Source organism: Zosterops lateralis (assembly GCF_965231275.1).
Source record: "Zosterops lateralis genome assembly, chromosome: 9".
NCBI lineage: Eukaryota > Metazoa > Chordata > Aves > Passeriformes > Zosteropidae > Zosterops > Zosterops lateralis.
Window position 1 is genome coordinate 8,569,153 of NC_139769.1, and position 20,114 is coordinate 8,589,266.

Here is a 20,114-nt window from a genome sequence, read left to right on the forward strand (position 1 = left end):
CCTTTGCTCCTTCTTTTGAACACTCTAAGATAACAATGTACCTTAATCCATTTTTTAATCTCTGTGATCTTCCCAGATTTGTTCCCAAAAGGATGGTCCCTTTCAGTTTCCCTCTGTCCAAGTGTGCACTTTGGGACCCGGTCCCCATGGGCGACGTCATTGGCGCACACGTCACCTATTACAGGTACCAGTAACCTTTTTGGGGAAGCTAAAGGTTAAAATAAGTAATGGATTGTGTGATGCAAAGCCTCACTTTGTCTTTTGATTCTGTTGTATGAAAAAGCTCAATGGAAAAGGAAGTAACGTGTTTGTTATAAACATATAGGGATTTTCATTGGAAAGATTTCAGTTTCCATGCCTTTCCTTTGTATAACACAGTCCAGTGGCTTGAAGGTTCATCAGTCTAAAGTAACTTCAAATTTCTTTCTGCTTTCTACCCATATGGATAAGTGATACTTTTTAAAAACAATCATTAAAAAGAATTTGTGACTTAAACTTGCCTATTGTCTCTTTTTAGAAACCCCAGACTGTCTCTGGTGGAGAAAACCTTGCGGCTTGCCTATCGCCACGCTAAGCAGAATGAAAAGAAATCATTTTCCTGTTTTCTGCTTGGGACCCTGGCAGCAGATGAAGGTAATTTTAAACATGAGGTAGACAAGGCAGTGTTCGTTGGTCGAATAAGCTGTTGTTAAGCAGCCTGAGTTGTACTCTAACTGTATTTATTTATTTTGAAGGTGGGGAAGGCGTAACGCTGACAATAGATCGCTTTGATCCTGGCCGAGAAGTTGCTGGTGGATCAGGCAAAATTCCAACTGCATCCCTTCCTGGAGACTTTTTCATTCCATGTACAGTTAGTGCCTGGGGACCTTGTTCAGATAATATAATAGTGCACAGTGCTGAAGATATCAGCTTGGCTTTCAAGGTAGGCAGCTCTTAGCAGCTCTTGGGTCTTTTAAACAGTGGATTGTCTGCCAGGCAGGACACTGGACTATGCACAGAGCTGGATTTCCAACACAGCAAGGTTATGGTTGAAGCAAGACTATGTAGTTAATTGTGTGAAATGAGCTGCTTGAGTGTCACTGAAAAGTGTTTTGGAAACTTAAAATCAGTTAATTCTCACAGGTGTTTAAAGATCACACAGTCTTTAATCTTAGATGAAAATCCTGCTGGCTGACCAAAGTTTTTCAGTTGGTCTAACCATCAAAACCACCAAAACAAAAGCAATTGCAGCAAACTTACTTAAACAAGAGAAAACAGCTCTTTTTTTGTCTCTTTTCCCTCAAAACTGTCATTAGTCAGTTGCAGTATTTGGGCAGTATTTGCAGTATTTGTTGCTGAAGTGTTGCTAGGCAAGTGACTCGCCCAAAACGTGTGAAGCCCTTTGTAGGTTGGCAGCCATAGCTGAAATGTGTGCTCTGCTGTAGACATGTAATTACTAAATACACTTCCCATTCTTGTAGACTTTTCCCTGTAGTTGTTGTAGTGTGTATTTTATAATACTGATTAAGTCTGCTTCACATCTGAACTTTCTCATGATGATATATCCAGATGTTGAATTACATATTTCTTGAATGCAAGTAAGAAAACTTTGACAAATCAGCCTGAGCCTTTTAGTTTTCTGTTATTATGTTAATTTTTATATAACTGAAGCAACCCCAGGTTTTCTAATACATCATAAAACGATGCTAAGGTGTGCATAGCTGATTTTCAAGTGTATTCTGCATTATTCATTATATTCAGTAGAGCAGTGAGCTTTGGAGACCTGGCTTAATGGCTTTTGGTATAGTACCTACTGCAGTAGTAGCTGTGATGAATTATTTGAGTTCCTAGTGTAATACATCTTGAATCATGGTAATCATATGAAAATAATTTAGTGTATTTAAGTTGTTTGTTTTTTTCTTCTTACTTCTAGGGTCTGCAGCAGAGTCTGTGCAGTAAAGAATCTCTGGATCTTTCTAAACTGCTCACTGTTAGAGCTCACATTGTTTTCACAGAAAACCTGGATAATCTACACTTTAATTTTCACTGGGCTTCTCTTACTGTGGCAAATATTTTGGAATACACCCCTGTGAAGTCTGTCCCAATTATTCCAACAGCCCTAGCAAGAAATTTGAACAGTCCTATGAATATTGCACAAGTTCAAGGAACTTACAAATGTGGGTAAGTAAAGGATGGTGCTAAAGCTGTCAAAGTTGCCTGTCAGTTTCTTGCCTTTCCTAAAGGAGGTGGATAGGAGAGATCTCAACTGTACTTTCCTTTTTAGTAAAATAACTGGCACAAAACTGGCATGTCTTTTGGCCTTGGAAATGTATTAAAAGTTATGAACAAGAAACAGGAAATGAGGCGGAGCAAAAAAATTAATTGGTTGAGAAGTAGTTCTTGCTTTTGGCTTCAGTGAAAGGATTTTCCTACTGAGGCAGGATCACACACCTGTAATTAACATAATAAATATAAACAGCTTCCAGCCTTTTAAACATCATCAGTGCTTGCCCTGCAATGAAGAGCAGATGAATGCAAACCAAAGCTCTTTGTGCTTCTGAGACGGTACTGGAGAGTCATCATTCTGACTAGTAACTAATTTAGTAGGATGAACTAAGGATAGATCAGGGAAATAATTTGAAGCTACTGAATGTCATTTTATTTGGACAGGGATTTTATGAATGCCTCTCTGAAAGTTGTTCTTCAAATTTAACACAATTTGTACTTTGGGATTTGTTATGAATGCTAATTCTGGTATTTACTGAAATGCTACAAATACTACTAAGTAAATTTTGTCCTTTAACTCTTTGATACATAGGGAATTGCTGAAAAGCTGGGGCATTGCTGTTAAGTGTGTGGAGTAAGAGTAGTTTTGATCTTTTTTTTCCCTAAATTTCTTTTTTTACAGTATTTTCTAAACTTGTACTTGTCCCTTCAGGATTTTTTTTTCTGAAAAACTACCTTCCAAAATACTAAAAAAATTCAACTTTTGCTTTTTTTCAGCTACCTTACTATGGACCAAACACGGAAATTACTTTTGCTGCTTGAGTCTGATCCCAAGGCTTATGCTCTGCCATTAATTGGAGTGTAAGTGTTTGTCCAGGTTAATACACACATAGATTTGAGATGTATCTGAGGGATTACATAGCAAGAATTTGGTAACAGAACTGTCTATAATTAGATTTTTTTCTTATTTCCAGGTGGCTGAGTGGAGTTACTCATATCTGTAGTCCTCAAGTCTGGGCCTGTTGCTTGCGATATTTGTTCAGTTCTTCAATTCAAGAAAGGCAAGTCACTTTTATAGGTAAAACACAGAAGCTGTTGGCTGCCTAAAGTGTTCCACAGAAATGCATGACAGCATAGGCTCTGCTCAAAAATATTTGAGGAAATTCTGTGATTTATATGTTGTATAGGGGTAAGGCTGTCTGGTTTAAATATTCTTTTTGGTTTTGGCTTCTGCACAAAAATTTTCTGTGACTGAAGTATTGGAAAGCTGAGCTGATATCTTAAAAGTCAGAAGAGGGTAAAAGTTAATATCATTAAGGTCACTGCATTTTAATTTAAATAAGAAACGACAGGCAGGAAACAGTAGCTTAAACAGTGGTGGGGGGTTGTTTTTGAACTTTCCTTAGGGGCATTTTCTTTGAGATAAGTTTTCTTCCTGGTTGTGCCTGACCAACATATTGAAACACATTGATTTACAGCCTATGGTGTCCTGTTATGACTTCCTGTTAAATGTTCAGGTTTTTTAAGAGTGTTTGCATTCTGAGGTATTTTTTCATTGTGATGTTAGTGGATAATTGTTCCTCATTGTCTACATCTTTTCACTTGTAATATTTGCCAAGGTGTTCGTAGTTTGAAACTGCACCTCAGGTAAATGAGACTCTAAAATATGCTGTATGCATAAACACTTCTGACTGACCACACTTGTTTTTAAATTATGAAATACAACCACGTTTGGTGAACAGCTGTGTCTGCAATTACAAAATAGTCTTCTTTCCCTTAACAACTGAAATATGTCCAAACACAGATAAGAGACCAATTAGATTATTAGATACACAATTTGGATGCTTGACTCCCATTAACTTTCACTGATGCCATCATGGAAGTGGATTAGGGAGATTTGATGAACCATGCAAACAGCATTAACCTCTGCAGGCTAACTGCTTAATCTGTGCCTCATACGTTTTTAACTCTTTAAGTTATAAGTATAAATGAATGTGTTTTCAAGCATCCTGTCTCTACTGCTTTTTGTATCACATATATTATTTAATAACAAAGCAAATAAATAAAAAACCCACAAACAGGCATGCTACAAGTGCTGTAAAAGGAAAAACTGTTCTGAAAGTAGTGCTGCCTTTTCCTGGAAACACATTGTTGTCATTATCCTTGAACTTGTATTAAATGCTGATTGCTGTTACTTGCTATTCTCAACTTGTAGGAAAAAAAAAACCCCTTCAATATAATTTTCCTTAAAAAAATCTTTTTGCTAATTTATGTTTTTGAATGCTTAGGGATAATTAAGTCACTAAGTGTCTTTATAATGCATCTTCAACTGGAAAACTAAAAAGAAAATAAAACACAGTGTTTCTTCTGTTGTGTTTGAACTCTTCCAGGAATTCATTTAAAGTATTAAGTGATCATAAAGGTTTGAAATACAAAGGAGATGAATTATTTCCATTTCTCTACTTATTTTTGATTCTTGCATGTGGCTACAGTAATAAATCTGCATTATCTATAGCTCAGAATGCTGTGATTCACCAGTTTGCTAAACTCTGTGAAAATTTGCTCACTGTATTGAAAATCTTAAGAGCCTTCTTCATGTTTAAGTTATTTAAAGATGTGGGTTTTTTCTATTTTAGGGTTTTTTCAGAATCTGGGAGTTTTCTTATTGTGCTTTATTCATTGACACACAAAGAACCAGAGTTTTATGAGTGTGTTCCATGCAGTGGGCAGACTGAGCTGGGCTTTCAGATCCTAACTTGTCATGAAACAGTTCACCTCTTCAAAGTAAGTGTCTTGCTTTCCTCCTGCATCGTGGTACTTCAAAATTTGCCTTAAAAGAGTCATTATGATGTGATCCAAATGGATCTGCAGTGTTTGAAAATGATGTAGCTCTATAAAACTGCTTTTTTCTAGGGACTACTTAAATTCAGTTTGTCCCACAAACTGAGTAATGACTTCCAAAGTCAGCACTGCTCACTTTTCTAATAGCATTAGGCATCTGTCTTTTAAGTCTATTGTGCTGTGTTGTACTTGATTTGTGTTCCTTCCTACTAGTGACCTCCTGGCCTTATGAGACTCAGACTTCCTACAGCATTTGTTACTCTGGTGTGCTTTGTTCACCTTGGCCACATCTAACAGCTGCTCTCGGTGATGCTTGCTGGAGAGCAAAGCTGAGTGTTGTACTTTGCTTGAAGTTGAATGCAAAAAGGAATTCATCACAGTTTTATGAATGGCAAATTTTATCTTTGTGCAAAGGAGCTCTCCAAGAATTTGATGATGATGCAAGTCTGGGAGATGCCTAGTAAGGTTTGAGAAAGTTCTAGGAAATCTCAGTTCCTTATGTGTTTTCCTAGGCTTGTGCAGAACCTGAAGTTTAAATGCCGCTATGCTCTGTCAGAGAAAGCAGTGAGTGTAATGTGTGTGCTCTGCTGTGTACTCAGTTCTCTTCCCAGTTGAATTTCCTTGTTCAGGGCTGCCTTCTACCTTTAGCCCAGGGACAGCTTAGCTTTCTGAAGATGACAGATCTCTCCACTGAAGCTCACTTTTGTTGTCTCCAGGAGTTGCCCGGCTGTGGTGTGTGAGCAGCACAGGAACGTTTGCTGTTTCCTGTAGTGGTGGCAGCCCTGGAGGAGTATCTGAGCAGTTACAGTGAGGAAGCATCTGCTCATGGCTATAATTAGCCCAACTACTTTACAGAGTAGCAGGGAGCAGTGTTAAACAGGAAGGGAAGTTGCCTGCTTCCTTGTAGTGGTGAAAAATTTGAAAATAATCATATAAATGTCCTTAAAGCTGTTTCTTTGGGAGTAGTACCTCAGTGATTGAAAGTTTGAAGGTTTCATGCTTCACAAATGTGGAACATTTCATTCCAGAATGTTGAGCCATCAGACAAGAGCCCTATCCAGTTTGAGCTGAGTGCAGAAAACCAAAATGCAGAAACTGAGTTCTTCAGCAGAATTTGCAAGAAACTTCCAATCAAAAGGTAAATCTCTCAGATGCCATTTATATGCAAAAATGAAATATTTATTGGATGAGGCTTTTGATCTGTTCTGTGCTATGTGTCAGTTTAGCTGTGCATACATTCTCTTGCATTAAAATCTGTGTATGTGCTTTTGTTTATTCCTAGAGTTAATATTTCTCAAATAAGATGGTCAAGCTGACTGTATTCCAAAAAAACCCACTTGGTACTGGTGGTTTTAATTTATACAGTGGATGTTTCTTAAAAGGCTTCCTCACTGATGAGGCTTAGTTTGCTGTATTAAGCTTTAAGTGAGCTCTGTCCTTTGAAGCAAATCTCTAATTGAAATCTACTTAAGTCAGAAAAAATTCCTTTATTTCTTCCCACTTTTCAGAGCTCCAAGGCCTGGATAGGTTGAAACTTAGTGACTTTTAAGAACCTGGCTTATCCACCAAATTTTTATCTATGACTAGAAGATGACCTTTATTTTCCTTCAAACAATGTTACAATCTTTACTGTAGCACCTCCTATCTTTTCACTATAAATCAGTGCTTTGCTGTTAGAATGTCACTTAAAAGGTGTGTTTGTGTGGTGCTGTGGGGAGGGAGGTTTGTATCTTCTTGCCCAAAAGCAGCATTTGTATTTTTATTGTTTGATCTTAGAACTGTTTGGTGGGTGAACTCCCCAGCCAACCAGAGAGAAGATAGATAGATAGATAGCAACCGCTTCTTAGAAAAATAATGCATTGTAGATGGTACATTGAAAAATGTGAAGTTTCATGTTCCTGCTGCCAAATCTGACAAGCAAACATTTTTACTTTGATTTATTTTGGTTTTAGCCCTCCCCAAGGCTCTTCACCCACCAAGTTGTCAGCAAGTGATCACGACTCTGGTGTGGAAGATGAGGATTTATCCCCCAGACCAATTCCAAGTCCTCACCCAGTGAGTCAGCAGGTAACTAAATAAATAGTTGCTCTGGGTATCTGGGATGGGACTCTTGGAGCAGCAAAACTCGTAAGGGAACTGGACCATGTAAAGCTTCTCTCTCAAAGTGCTAGCAGGGGAAAACAGAATTGAAGAAATGAACCAAGAGTCCCACTCCTTCTCTGGTTAACCTGCCATTTTTCCAGGATTCTAGACACTTTAATCCCTATACATGTGATGATCTGGGAACAGAGAAGAGCAGTTTCTACTTTAGGAATCTCACTGTTGTTGAATGGAAGAGCTGTAGTGTCTGAGACAGAGACAGCAAGCTCTTGTGATTTTTCTATTTCATTTACCCAAAAGATCTGCTGCTGTGTCCTTTTTTTACTGGAGTTTGTATATACAATACAATACAAATACAATAAATACCAGCCCTTTTACAGCATAGGTCTAGAAGGGTGTGATAATTGTGTATAAAATATGTTCTATTGCAGCTATCTCCTGCATCTAAGAATAGTAAGAGGGAACATAGAGTCCACCTCTAGAAGGAGAATATCCATATTCTGAAAAGTACTCCCAAATGACATGGAGCATTAATTTGGCAGCCATGGCTGTTAAGCTATATGAAAGTAATTTTCCTTTCAGAATGATCCTAGAGATATTGCTGCTTTTTCTGGATTCTCCCGTCTTTTAGCAATATGTTCAACATGTGGTTGGTTTAGAGCTGATAATCATCATATACTGATTTTAAATTAAAACATTTTCTTTGTGGAAATTCTGCATTCAAAGAGCAGACAATGTTTTTTAATTATCATACCTGTGTGTAATTGTCCTTTCAGGTTACCAAAATTTTTCCTTCAGTGCCAGAGCTGTCACTTATTTTGGATGGGAGTTTCATAGAATCAGGACAATCATCTAAACCTGCAGGGACCTCAAGTGTTAAAAGTCTACCCACAGTGCCAAATCAGCCTATTAAAAAGAAGGGGTGTATGAGATCTACATGTCACCCCAGCCAGCACTCTGAAGATAGGCAGAACTTTGCTGCCAACGTGGGAGATCCCTCTTTGAGACGATTACCAAATCCTATAAAGCAGAAAATTCCAGCTTCAATGCCTGGTAGAGGAAATCAAGCTCTACCACAGCAGCAGGTGCAGTGTAAGAAGGCTTCCCCTCAATCAAGAAGAAGTTCAGGATCATCTTCTCCTTTAACCCCTTGTAGTGGGCCTTCCCCAGATACATCTGTGCACCACCCCAGAAAGCCACTGGAAAAACTTGTGTTAAATCCTGAAAGTGTCACACCACAGGGAGAGCCTCCAGTTAGGAAAACGTCAATTCCTGGTTCCAAGCAGCTTCCTGCTGTTACACAGCCAGTCCTCCACAACTCTGCTTTGTCACCACAGAGCTGCAGGCAGCCACCAGACCTGCAGGTGCCAGTTCAAGTGTCACCTTCCTGTCCAGCATGCAGCTGTCAGTGTCCTGCTTCTTTCCAATACAATCCCATAAACTCATGGCAAGGAATTGGTAAAATGAGCCCCAAACACGGAGCGGAAATCCAATCGGAGATGGCTCAGCAAAATCCTTGTGCAATGTTCCATCAAAATATCATTTGTCCAAATGTTTGCTGCAACCCAGGATATGCCACAAGCAGCCCTATAAACGTGAGATATCCTGGGAAAGCAGGGAGCTGTTCTCTTGACAGTGGCTTATCACCTGGGATAAGGATGCCATCGAGTGCGAGCCCCTCGAGCCCGCAGTGCTGTGCAGCCCACTCGCCGTGCCTGCACACGCCTGCTCCCACAGCAGCATCAGATAATGGGATGATGGGATTATCTCCAGATGCATTCCGCCTCCTCACCGAACAGGACAGACAACTCAAATTGCTTCAAGCTCAGGTTTGTGGGAATGTCAGCTTTCTCCCCTGCCCTCTCAGTGATTATGCTTTGATAGCTCCCCTGCCAAAGGAATTAAATTAATTGTCTGTCTGTGTTGGAGCAAGGGAGCCTGTCATACCAGCTGCAGTCTGGGCATGGAGAGGGGACTCAATTAGCTCTACCAATTGGTGTCCCTTTAAAAATTATTTGACTTATTTCTCATTAAATTTTGCATTTATTTTTGTGGTATTTCCGTAACAAGAAGGTTCATTTTTAGTAGACTGCTTGTAATGCAAACTGATACACTTTTTGTATAAATGCTTTTCTACTTAGATGCTTGTGTAAAAAAAAAAAATTATTGCATAGGCTTTGGAATTATTGTAAACATACAGATGAAGCACAGAATGTTCTCGTATGTTGCTTTTTCCACCTTCAAGTATGCAGCTTCCTGAGCTGTTGCTGTGAAAATTTCAGTTACCTGCATCAATTCCCAATCCATCAGGTCTTTACCAGTGCTAGAAAACTGGTCTTTGGGCGTCTTGCTGTCTTCTGTTGCCTCTCCAGGTTAAGTTTCTTCAAAATACCACCCCCCTTGATCAATCTGCTGGCCCTGTATTTTTCAGGGTGTGACTTGGGGCTGAAGAGCCAGAGTTTAAATTTTACTGGTGGTGATGAACAATACAAACAGGAAAGTTTGCAGTACTTGAACTAGAAAATTACAGCTGGAATTTGGTTTTGGTATAGTTTCTGTATGTAAAGTCAAGCTCCCGAAGCATGAGTTGTGCATGAGGGAAACCCCTCCTTACTGCAGCCTTCACTGTTACTGTATTTCTCCCTGGAGCTGCAAACTAATCAGTGGACAGGGTGGATGAAAATCCTAGAGAGAAGATTGCCTGGCAACCTTAATTTTATCATTTAATTGCTTAGCTCTGTAATTAATACAAAGTTGGTGTAGGGACAGTTGGTATATAAATGCTTGGCTGGTAAGTCGGTTAATAGGCTTTGTATGGGAATGAAAGGGAAGGAATACTTCCAGCAAGTCTGGTGCAAATAGGCTTTACCCAAGTTGTCTTGGTGCTGCCTCTGCCAATGTGCTTAAAGATCTTCTTTGCTAGCTCTGCCAACATCAAAATTGGTGTTTTGATTTATGCTGCGTGCACTGCTGAGAGCTGGAAGGTGTTCAGACTGCTGTGGCAGCGCAGCCTGTGTTTGAATCCAGATCTTAGCAGAACCCAATTAATTCACTTTTGCCTGTTATAGCTGGTGTTTTATTGTGCAGCTCCTAACTTTGTGCTGACTGTTACAGATCCAACGCCTGCTGGAAGCCCAGGCTCGCCAGGCGGGCTCCTCGGAGGCGGCGGCAGCCAGGCAGGCAGTGCAGGCAGAGAAGCCAGGGGACCTTGTTTCCATGGAAACACAGACCTCACCGCCACACTCACCGTGGCACAAGAGGAGAAGTGTGAGCGTTGCCGTGAGCACAGGTAACGCTTCGTTCTTTCCAAACAAACCGGCACCGCTGATTCTGGACCTTTCTGTGCTCGGTTTGGGCACGGAGGAAATGTTTTGCAGAAATCCTGAAGCTGTGCAAACGTGCACCTAGATCCAAAAAACACCTGAGTTGTTGAGGTGTTACTTGCAAGTTTAGGCTGGAGTTACTTTTGTCTTTGATTGCCATCACTGAAAGAATTATTTTTCCAATAGCTTTAGAAAGGCATTCTGCTTAAAATGGTGCCTTATTAAAACATAACTCCACATCTTTTTTGATTTAATACACTGTTTTGAAAAGTGACAGCTTCTATGCCATATAGTGTTCCAATAAATATATTATTGATGTTGTTTGTAAATCATGCATGAAGAGGAGATTGTATTTGCTTTAATTTAGGCAAGTTATGCAGCTGTATCTGTACAGCTGCATATTAACATATTGGTTCCTCTTAAATTCATGGAAATGTTTTGGTTAGGCTGGAGGAAACTTTGAAACAGGCTCAAGGTCAATACATTAAAATTATTTAATACAACCATTTTTTTTTCATAAAGTATACTTTGGAAGCAACCAGGACTTGAATGATGTTTTGGCAACTTTTAGCTGATTTAAACTGTAAATCACTTTCAAAATAGTGTAAGAAACATGAATGGGAGAAAATTATTCCTCCAGCTCTACAAAGCCAAAGAGTCTCAGAAGAAATTATTGACTCTTCCTAAATAGTAAAATCTCTAATTTTGTCCTAGGTGCTAGTTTATTTTGGAATACAGCCTCAGAAAAACAAGGCAACTCCATACCACGAGGGAAAAAAGAAGATGGAGAAATTTCTAAGGAGGACATAAACATTTCAATTAATGCTGAACAAGATGCAAGTAATACAAGTATTGCTTCTTCCTTAAGGGTGGTTGACATGCCCAGCTTTGTAGAGAGTATTCACCTTGTAGAAGAAGGAACTAATCAGAACACTCCCCAGTAAGTAACAGAAACACCCTGTGCTCACATAATGTGCTGAAATGCCTTATGTAAGTTATTACTTCTGTAATATTTTTTTCTTCAGGAGTTATAAATAGTCTGACCTCAGCTGTTGTGTTCTCTCCCTTCTTTATTTTTAAATTATGCTTCAAATTGTACAGCTCACCAAAACACAGCTGCCTTTAGAGTCTGCATTTATCAGTCATGCAGGTTTAGCTCACATACCTATCAGCAGCAGCTGATGGCAAAAGCCTTTAACTTGCAAAAGCATGTACTGTGCTGGCAGCGTTCCTTTTCTTACCTTAAACCCTGACTGGAAAAGGGGGTGCTGCTATATTCAGTTGTTTTTCTACAGGGGCTTTTCCTTGTCAGCATTCAGAACCCTTCCAGTTCTGAGGGGCTTGAGATGGGGAGTTTATGATTATGTGACTGTTCCCTGAATTTCTCTTTATTTTGTGTGTGATTACTTTGTGTGTGGTGCATGCAGATACTGCCTTCACTGCTGTTAATTTAATTATTTTTAAGCTCAGTTTCTTTATAGTGCAGTGACTAATCTCAGACTAATTTGGGAAGTGGTTTTTAAAATATTTTAAATTATCTATATGGATGTTATTTCCACGTAGGAATAGCTCAACAATTTAGCACTTTAGTGATCTAATATTGTCTAAGTATAAAAAGCCAAAGGAGGGGGAATACCCTTCCAATTAAATTAGGTTCCTAAAATACTCATATTGGGAAAAATGATGGTAATTAAGCTATAACCTAACTATTCATAGTTCTTGATTAAAGTCCTGTCTGCAAACATATACTGCTACCAAAAATATATGGATTCAGATCAATCTTATGAACACTGTATTTTAGGACAATGCCATCTTAAAGGTCTCCTCAACTTGGATTCATAAACCCATAAAATAGCTGTAAAGCATCTTATAGTGAGAATGTAGAGCATCACCCAGATTTCTTTGAGGAGGAGGAGGGGAGCATTTTTGGGAATGATGAATAATTGCCAGTGTAACAGTAGCTGATAACCTACATTGACTATCTGGTATGTCACGTGGTTTAAATCTTATCGCTTTCAACACAGGCAATTGATCAGTTGAGTTCTGAAATTCCCTTATCTTACACTTGTCTCCTCAGGAGGAACAGGAAGGGGGAGGAGGGTCGCTTGAGGATCTTCTTGGGATGATAGTAGTATTGATATGTCTGGTCTCCAAAGGCTTATGCAATGCACTCACCAGCTGAGGGGGGGCGCAGAGCATTGTGTTATAACTCATTCAGTGTTTACCCTTTTTAGCCTTTATAGCTCATCTTTCACATCTCTTATTGAAAAATATTTTGATTAGGTGTTTGTTCTCAGTTTGTGATACTCAGTGTGCATGGATGTACTAGTAACTCACTGTCTTTAAGAAGTTTTTAAACTGCCACAGGAATCCCATGATAAGTTATGTACCTTGGTAAACAGCAGCTTTTTGAATAAGTCATGTGTCAAAGCATACAGAAGATACTTGCTCCTAGAGGCTTATAAGTGAAATGCTGAAAACATAAATTCCAAATTGTTCGTAACTTTCCTTTCATCTGGTTTAAGTCACAGAATGTCACTGAGTTTTGACTAGTCCAGAGATGCCATTGCCACTTTCAAATGATCTTTTGAAAAACTACTCAGGCTGTTGTAGTTGCACACTTGGAAGTCTTTTTCCTCAAATGATTTTTTTGAGAGGAAATGACTGGAGAAAGGAGCAAAGCCTTGAGCAGCAGACAAAACTAAAACCTGTTAGGATCCATTTGCGGTACTCAATTGTTCTCTTCCTCTGATGTTTGTGAAAAAATAAAGTACATATAGTGATACTGATGCTTTTGCTGTTTCAAGGAAATATGTTGCTATCTTGGTGTTCTCTTCCAGAGCTGGAAACGTTTCCCAAGCACTTGTTCGTGGTTCATCCTTGGAAGAAAGTGTCAGTGTGTCTTTACAGAAAGAGCCATCGGAGGGAGCCAGGAGCCAGGTGGTGGTAACAAGTGAGCAGAGCTCAGAGCCACCCACCTCGCTGCTGCCTCGGCAGCCCTCAGAGGAGCAGAAGCTTTACCAGGACTTACTGGTAACTCATGCACGTTTTATATTCTGCACTAAACGCAACAATCAGAACAGCACCCTGCTGAAGTTCTGATGTGGTATTGGCACGAATGAAAGCTGTGTGTGGTTTTCAAATTTGCATTGTGCTCTACAGAAGGCTCCGAGTTTGTGGTTCTTCAATTTTTTTTAAATGTTTAAGTGGTTGTTTTGTACTTCTCTTTCATGCATGCATGGAGAACTTTCTATTATCTAATAAAAAATAATTCTTTAATTCAAGGACATAAGTTGATTAATTCAAGGACATCAGCTGATAACTTCCAAAATTAGTGGCCTTTAAAATAAAACAGCATTTTACCTTCAAGTCCCTCAAAGTGCAGATATTTTAATCTTGAAGAATATCAGTATGTGAAGTGTTTAAATTCAGAACAGACTCTTATAGAAAGCTTGAAGTGTAAGATGTTCCAGTGTTTGACTGCACTGCTGTGAGTTTAAATGATTGCATCTGAACTATATCTGAATTTGCCTTCTTTGTCAGAATAAGCTATTAATCCATCAACTTGTATTTGAAGTTATGTAAGAATAAGTCAGGATTTTGATATTTGACAGTCCCTGTATGTCATTATGTTTTTGCCATGTGCTCCCCTTTTCTGTAGGGCCAAGTAAACCACCTCTTAAAGACCTCAGAAGAGCAAGATCACCTGCCTTTAAAATCAGGATTTGTTATTGCTGCTGGTCCTACATATCAGGATATTGAGGATGCAGCAGAAGTGGCTTCAGAGACTGACACAAGAGGGGTGGACAAGGACAGTGTCATTAGTGCCACACTCAAACAGCTGAGGAGTCTTGGAGTGACAGTAGACTCACCTGGCAGCGTGAAGGAAAATACACACAAAGTGGAGAATGTCAGGTAAAATGCTGGTGGTTTTCAGTAGTAATGTGTAGGTCCAACTGAAAATGAATATTTGTCTCAATGAGTCAAGAGAAGACTCTGTTCACTGCCACTGGGATTTGGGTGCACCTTGATCTACATTTCCTGCAAAACTCAAATGCTGGCTCATGCTCTGGGCATTTCAGACAGGTTTAAGAGCTGTGCTAGCAAAACTTAGATTATTTAAATATTATACAGTAGCTCTTGCTGTTAGAGCATCTGGTGGTTCTTAAGCATTGTGCATGCAATTCCCTAAAATAACAAGGAAACTATGGGCAATTCTTTGGTCTGTGTCAAAGTATTCCAGAGCAACTCTGGACTTGGGAGACTGGACGTTAAGCAGCTGTATATTTTGTCATTGCTTCTTAACCTTTTTCTTGCACTTTACCAGTATATGTGAAATTGTTATTGTTGCTATGGTGTCTAATCAAAACTGGTTCTGTCCTAGTTGCTTGTTACTGTGGGTGCTGTGCCTTGAGCGGAGAAAGTGCTGGGGAGGGAAACAGCCTTATTCAAACAGAGGAAGGAACAGAGAAGTAACTTCTGAAGGAGGGCTTTTAGGCACAGGAATTTACTTGTGTAGCTGTGTAGGCATAGGCTGACTGCCTGGTACAGCTTCACTTTCATCCTTATTGTCTTCTTGATCCTAGTGTGTAGCTGTTATGTAAACAAAAAATCTAACCACCTCCTAATTAATCTTCTCTTCAGCCATGTGTCAAAAGCTGTTTCCAGTCATACAGTTTCTAACCTCTTTTCTCTCCTTTTTACATGTATTTTATTGGGTGTCTTTCTGGAATTTCTGGACTATCTTCCTGGCTGGAGTCTGTCTATGTTCTTTTAATGTCAATAACATGCTAACATGTGAACCCATAAGGCAAAACTGGAACTCTTGGGGTTTTTTTCTTCAAACTTGGGGAGTGGGGTGGAGTTCTTCCTTCTGCCACTTTCAAGACTGATAAACAATTCTGAGAAAAGGTCTACAGCTCAGAAGAGAAGGAAACAACAGTGCAGCTCCATAGCATAATAAATGGTTGTTGTTCTGAGCTAGTTTATTCTCCCTGGGCAAACTTCAGAATTTGTGCTCAGTGAAATAGGAAGCCGCTTAATTCTTGATATGAGGAGCTTGGATTTGTGAACTAATATATGATGTGTGAACTAAATGCAGTGGTTTACAACCATTACTGGTGTACCAGAGCTTATTCTTTCAGTCTTTAAACACTTGATATATATACAAGAAATTGCTGCAGCAGGCAACAGAATGAATAAACATTTCCCGTTTGAGGGTACTTCAAAAACTAGAACCTTGTAGGCTTCTGGAAACAGATGCTATGTCAGAGTTTCTGTAAAAATGCTGGAATTACCTGCATTGGTAAAAGATGTTCATGGTCTCAGTCAATTGGCTTATATTTCTAGCTATAAAATTTGGGCTCGATGGTAGAATTCAGAGTTGTAGGATCAGACACATGATGTCACATTCACTGGTGAGAAAAGACCCAGAGCTCAAACCTGCTTTAAAACCAAAACCAGCTCTGTAACCTGCTAGAGACGGGTGGCTCTTCATATGAGGGTACTGTGTGTTTGAAGGAGAAGGGGATATTATCCTTCCTTTGGCTGTGTTTGGATACTGTGAGGATGAGTAGCTGGTTTTCAGTATGTGCAGGTAATATGATCTCAGTCCTGATATGGAACTGTATTTCAGAAAAACCAGTACAGTGAGCAAAATCATGAAATGGATGCTTTTCCTGTAATGCTAAGGTAACTTTTTGATGTTTTATTTCAGCATCTTGGCATGCATAAGTCCTGAAGCAGTGGTGCCTGGATTAAATTCCGTGTCTCTTGCCAATGTCAGCATGTGTCCCAACGTTGTTGATCTGAGCATGGAAGCAAATGCCATAGCACTGAAGTATCTCAGTGAAAATCAGTTATCTCGATTGTCTCTCAGCCACTCAGGCCAAAATCCTCCCACAGATTTTTCCTTTCAGGACATCTTGCAAGCAAATGGGGACAAGAGCATGGTGGGTCTGAGTTTAATTTCACCCAACAACATGTCCTTTGCAACCAAGAAGTACATGAAGCGATATGGGCTGATACAGGGCAGTGACAGCAGTGAAGATGAAGAGGAACTGCAGGCTGGAGATGGCAATTTTGGCACTGTCAAAAGCGAAAGCGTGCCAGACAAAAACTGTACCCCTGCACTGGACAGCTGCAACCACCAGACTGAATTACCCAAAAGAATGGATGGAAGATTTCCCATTCACCTAAAAAGTCACAGCAGAGAGTTAACTACTAATGCTCCTCCACCAGAATTAAACAGCCCTGTGTTAAGAAATATTACAAATGAAATTTTTCCTCCAAGAACAGATCAGACTGATGAAAACTCACTTCAGTTCCTAAAGGATTTAAAATCAAAGACCAGATTGTTACCTGGAAGGGTTGAATTCACTGAACAACCCGTCAGGAAAGATGAAGGAGATTCTCAGGCCTTCCGTGGAAATCTACATACTCCAACTCTGGAAACGTTAAACCAGTCAAACAGCATAAATTCTGTTGGCACCATTCTTGATGTGAAACAACTCAGGCAATTGCCAAAGCTGTTCTGAACATCCCCTGAGATGGCTGCAACCACTGCTTCAAATCAGAGGGACCTCTCTGTAAAAGACTGCAGGAAACCACGGATTGAGCTGTCTTTGAAGAGGTCACTCTGTTGTAGCAATGTAAAACTTGCAGAACTGAGTTTTCAGCCCAGCTCAGGGGCAGCCACCTCAAAGTGCCTGGCTGAGGCAGTGCTGATCAGCAGAGACATGTGTGTGCACTTTTGTTTACAGTTTGGTGTGATTTTAAAGCATATTGAAGGTGAATCAACCTGAGCCCAAAATGTATTTTTTAATATAATTTTAACAGTGGTGATTACTTAAGTGTCCTTCTGTTGACTTTTTAACAACAGACTTTTCCATGTTTGTGCCAACTGTGAGCCACTGATAATGTGTGTGGCAAAGCAGGGGTAACAGAGCTAAAGCACTAATTTCTAGAAGTTTGCTGAAATGGTTGGATTACTCTGTGTGGGTTGTGTCTGTGGGGAAGAGAAACATAACTTTGGCTTTACTTTGCATAAAATTATTTTGAATTCAGCCAAAATGGCACATGTAACTCTCTGTATCATGAAATCTTTGAAGGAAAGGAGGGAAAGCTGGCACTTTTAAAATTTGTAATTTTTTTTTCACCTCTGTGTTTTCTATTTATTTAAAATTACATTCTGCTCATAAAGGTCAAAGTTTCCATTAAAAAAAAATCAATCTTCACTTGTCCAATGCTGTCTTTATTTAAGACACATGGGGCTTTCCAGTCATTGTTAAAAGGGTTGACCTGAAGTTCACTGGTTTGCCTGCTACTGAACTCCTCAGGAATCTGATACTGAGTGGTGGGATAATCAGAAATAATAATTTACATTGTTCTGAATTAGCACATAAATATTCTGTCCCCAAGCACTCCAGTCTAATACTGAAGCAGTTCTTTTCCATAACCTTGTGATGAGAATATTGCACAAGCTGAAGAACTGGACTGGAAGTGGTGATTCATTCCCATTCCCACCGTTCCTGGGGGGAGGACAGTGGAATGATGGTGGAGCCATGTGTTTTCTCACTGGCCTTTTAGTGCATCAGCATTCTCTCACAGGCATTGGAACAAACTTTGTTTTAGTGATGGCATTGTCTCAACAGCAGTTCAGCCAGTGGTGCTGACCTTGCCTTTCCTGTTCTGAGTGTTAAACCAGAGATTAAAACACACCACACTGAAATCCTGGGCCTTTCCTAGTCAAACCCTAAGGACTGCAGTGTTAGTTCTTGGTATGTTTGAGTGGGCACTAATTGTTAATTAATTTATTACAGGATTGGGCTGAGATAAACCATGTGCTGTTTTGAGCCAGCACAGAGAGAGGAAGGCAGCAGCTCCTTTTAAGCCAGAATTTCTCCTCTCACGCAGCCTCTTCCATCAACAAGGATATTTGCTTCCTTTCAGGAAAGGTGCTACTTTGCTGTGCTGAAAAATAAGACCTTTCTCAGTCCCTGAATCTCCCCTGGATCAGGCATAAGCTTATTATCTGCCAGCACATTTTCTGCTGAATCAGTCAAAAAATAGTTAATGTTTTTGAACATTCCAGTGAGATGAATGAGGCAATTCATACCTCTGAGCTATTGTTGCAGGGTTTTGTTCTTTGTTTCCTATTGTAAAATGTCTGGAAACACAGGAAGATGACAGCTGTATTGGTTAATATTTTAAAGACTTTCTTCAAATGCTCAAGGGCTAGAAACAATTTGAAAACAAAAGCCAAACTACTTGCACACAGCTCAGGACAAGGGTGTGGTGTTATAATAAGTTATGCAAAGAATAAAATCCTGGACAGCAACCTCCGAGCAAGCAAAATGTTAATTTACTGGACCAAAACAAAGAAAAAAAAAAAAAAAACACCCTTCCCTTTAAGCAACATTTTCCTTTCACAGTGTGGTGCTGAGTAATTTCAAGATGTCTGGATTTTTTTTTTTTTCCCTGAAGCACCTATTGCAATTTGAGGTAAAAAAGAAAATACATGTAAAGCCAGGTCTGGCTTTGTTAACTGAGCACTGAGGCCCAAGCTCTAGTCAGGTGATGGCACGGGTAATGGGGCAACATTAAGGCTTTACTGATTTGGGGTTTAGGGTTTTTTTTGGTTTTTTCTTCTATTGTTTCTAGCTATTCTTTATTATAATTAAGGGAAGATATTCATAGCGCTAGCTGAAAAGGTGCTGGGCCTGCTCGGAGCATCACTGACCGCTTTACTTTGGATCATTTTGGTGCTCCCCACCCTGACTGAAAGGTTTGATCCCTCTTCACTAAAGTAAAAGGCGGGTTGAGCTCTGCCCGGCTCCCACCGCGGCGGGCACGGGCACGGCTGGGAACGGCCCCGCAGCAGCCCTCGGTGCTCAGAAGATGCTCGGCTTCCTAATCTCCCCCGCCCAGCCCCGGCTGTTCTATCTTTAACGCTTCCTGTTGGTGAGAGGAGCCGGCTCGAGCATGGTGGTGTTTCCTGGCGGGAGCACGGCGGGCTCTCGGGCGCGTCGTGACCGTCCGTGCCCCGCCGCCCCACGCGCGCCGCGGCATCGTGCGGGCTCCGGGACAGGGACAGGGACACGGCCCCGGGCCCGCCGAGCCGCGGGGGGAGCCCTTGTGGAAACCTCTCCCACGGCCGCGGCCAGAGCGGGAGGCTGAGGGGAAGGAGTGAAAGGAAGAATAACAGCTCCGGCATTTCCCCCTGCGGGAGGGCGCGCAGGTGGCGGGGAGACAAAGGCGCCCCCCGGGCCCGCCGCCCCCGCCCCAGGACAGGTGCGGCCCCCCAGCCCCGCACACGGCCCGGCCCCGCCGCCTCTCATTCCCCCAGCCCCGCACACGGCCGGGCCTCTCATTCCCCCAGCCCCGCACACGGCCCGGCCCCGCCGCCTGCCCCAGCCCCGCACACGGCCCGGCCCCGCCGCCTGCCCCAGCCCCGCAGAGGGACCGGGGGTGTCCCGGGAGCGGCTCAGCCCGGGCTCCTTCCCTCCCGCCCCGCGCTGGGGCTGATTTCGTTGATTTTCGGGTTCCCCATCCCCGAGCTGCCCAAAGCCGCTCCCCGCTGCCGCCTTCGGGGCCGCGCTCCCCGTGCGTGCCCGAGGAGCGATCTGGGACCCTCCAGCGACTCCC

At 41.1% G+C, this 20,114-nt stretch overlaps 1 protein-coding gene across 1 annotated transcript; it reads left to right on the top strand.

Annotated features, from left to right (window-relative positions):
* The first annotated feature begins 31 nt into the window (after positions 1–31).
* Positions 32–17,665, top strand: STIL (STIL centriolar assembly protein). The gene is made up of 15 exons (XM_083868059.1): positions 32–184; positions 518–633; positions 735–922; positions 1,913–2,160; positions 2,983–3,066; positions 3,180–3,266; positions 4,842–4,989; positions 6,075–6,184; positions 6,999–7,113; positions 7,923–8,975; positions 10,261–10,435; positions 11,184–11,409; positions 13,310–13,502; positions 14,131–14,384; positions 16,186–17,665. Exons 1-15 carry the CDS (start codon positions 36–38, stop codon positions 17,003–17,005), a joined length of 3,966 nt encoding a protein of 1,321 aa, XP_083724185.1. The 5' UTR covers positions 32–35; the 3' UTR covers positions 17,006–17,665.
* The last annotated feature ends 2,449 nt before the right edge of the window (positions 17,666–20,114 follow it).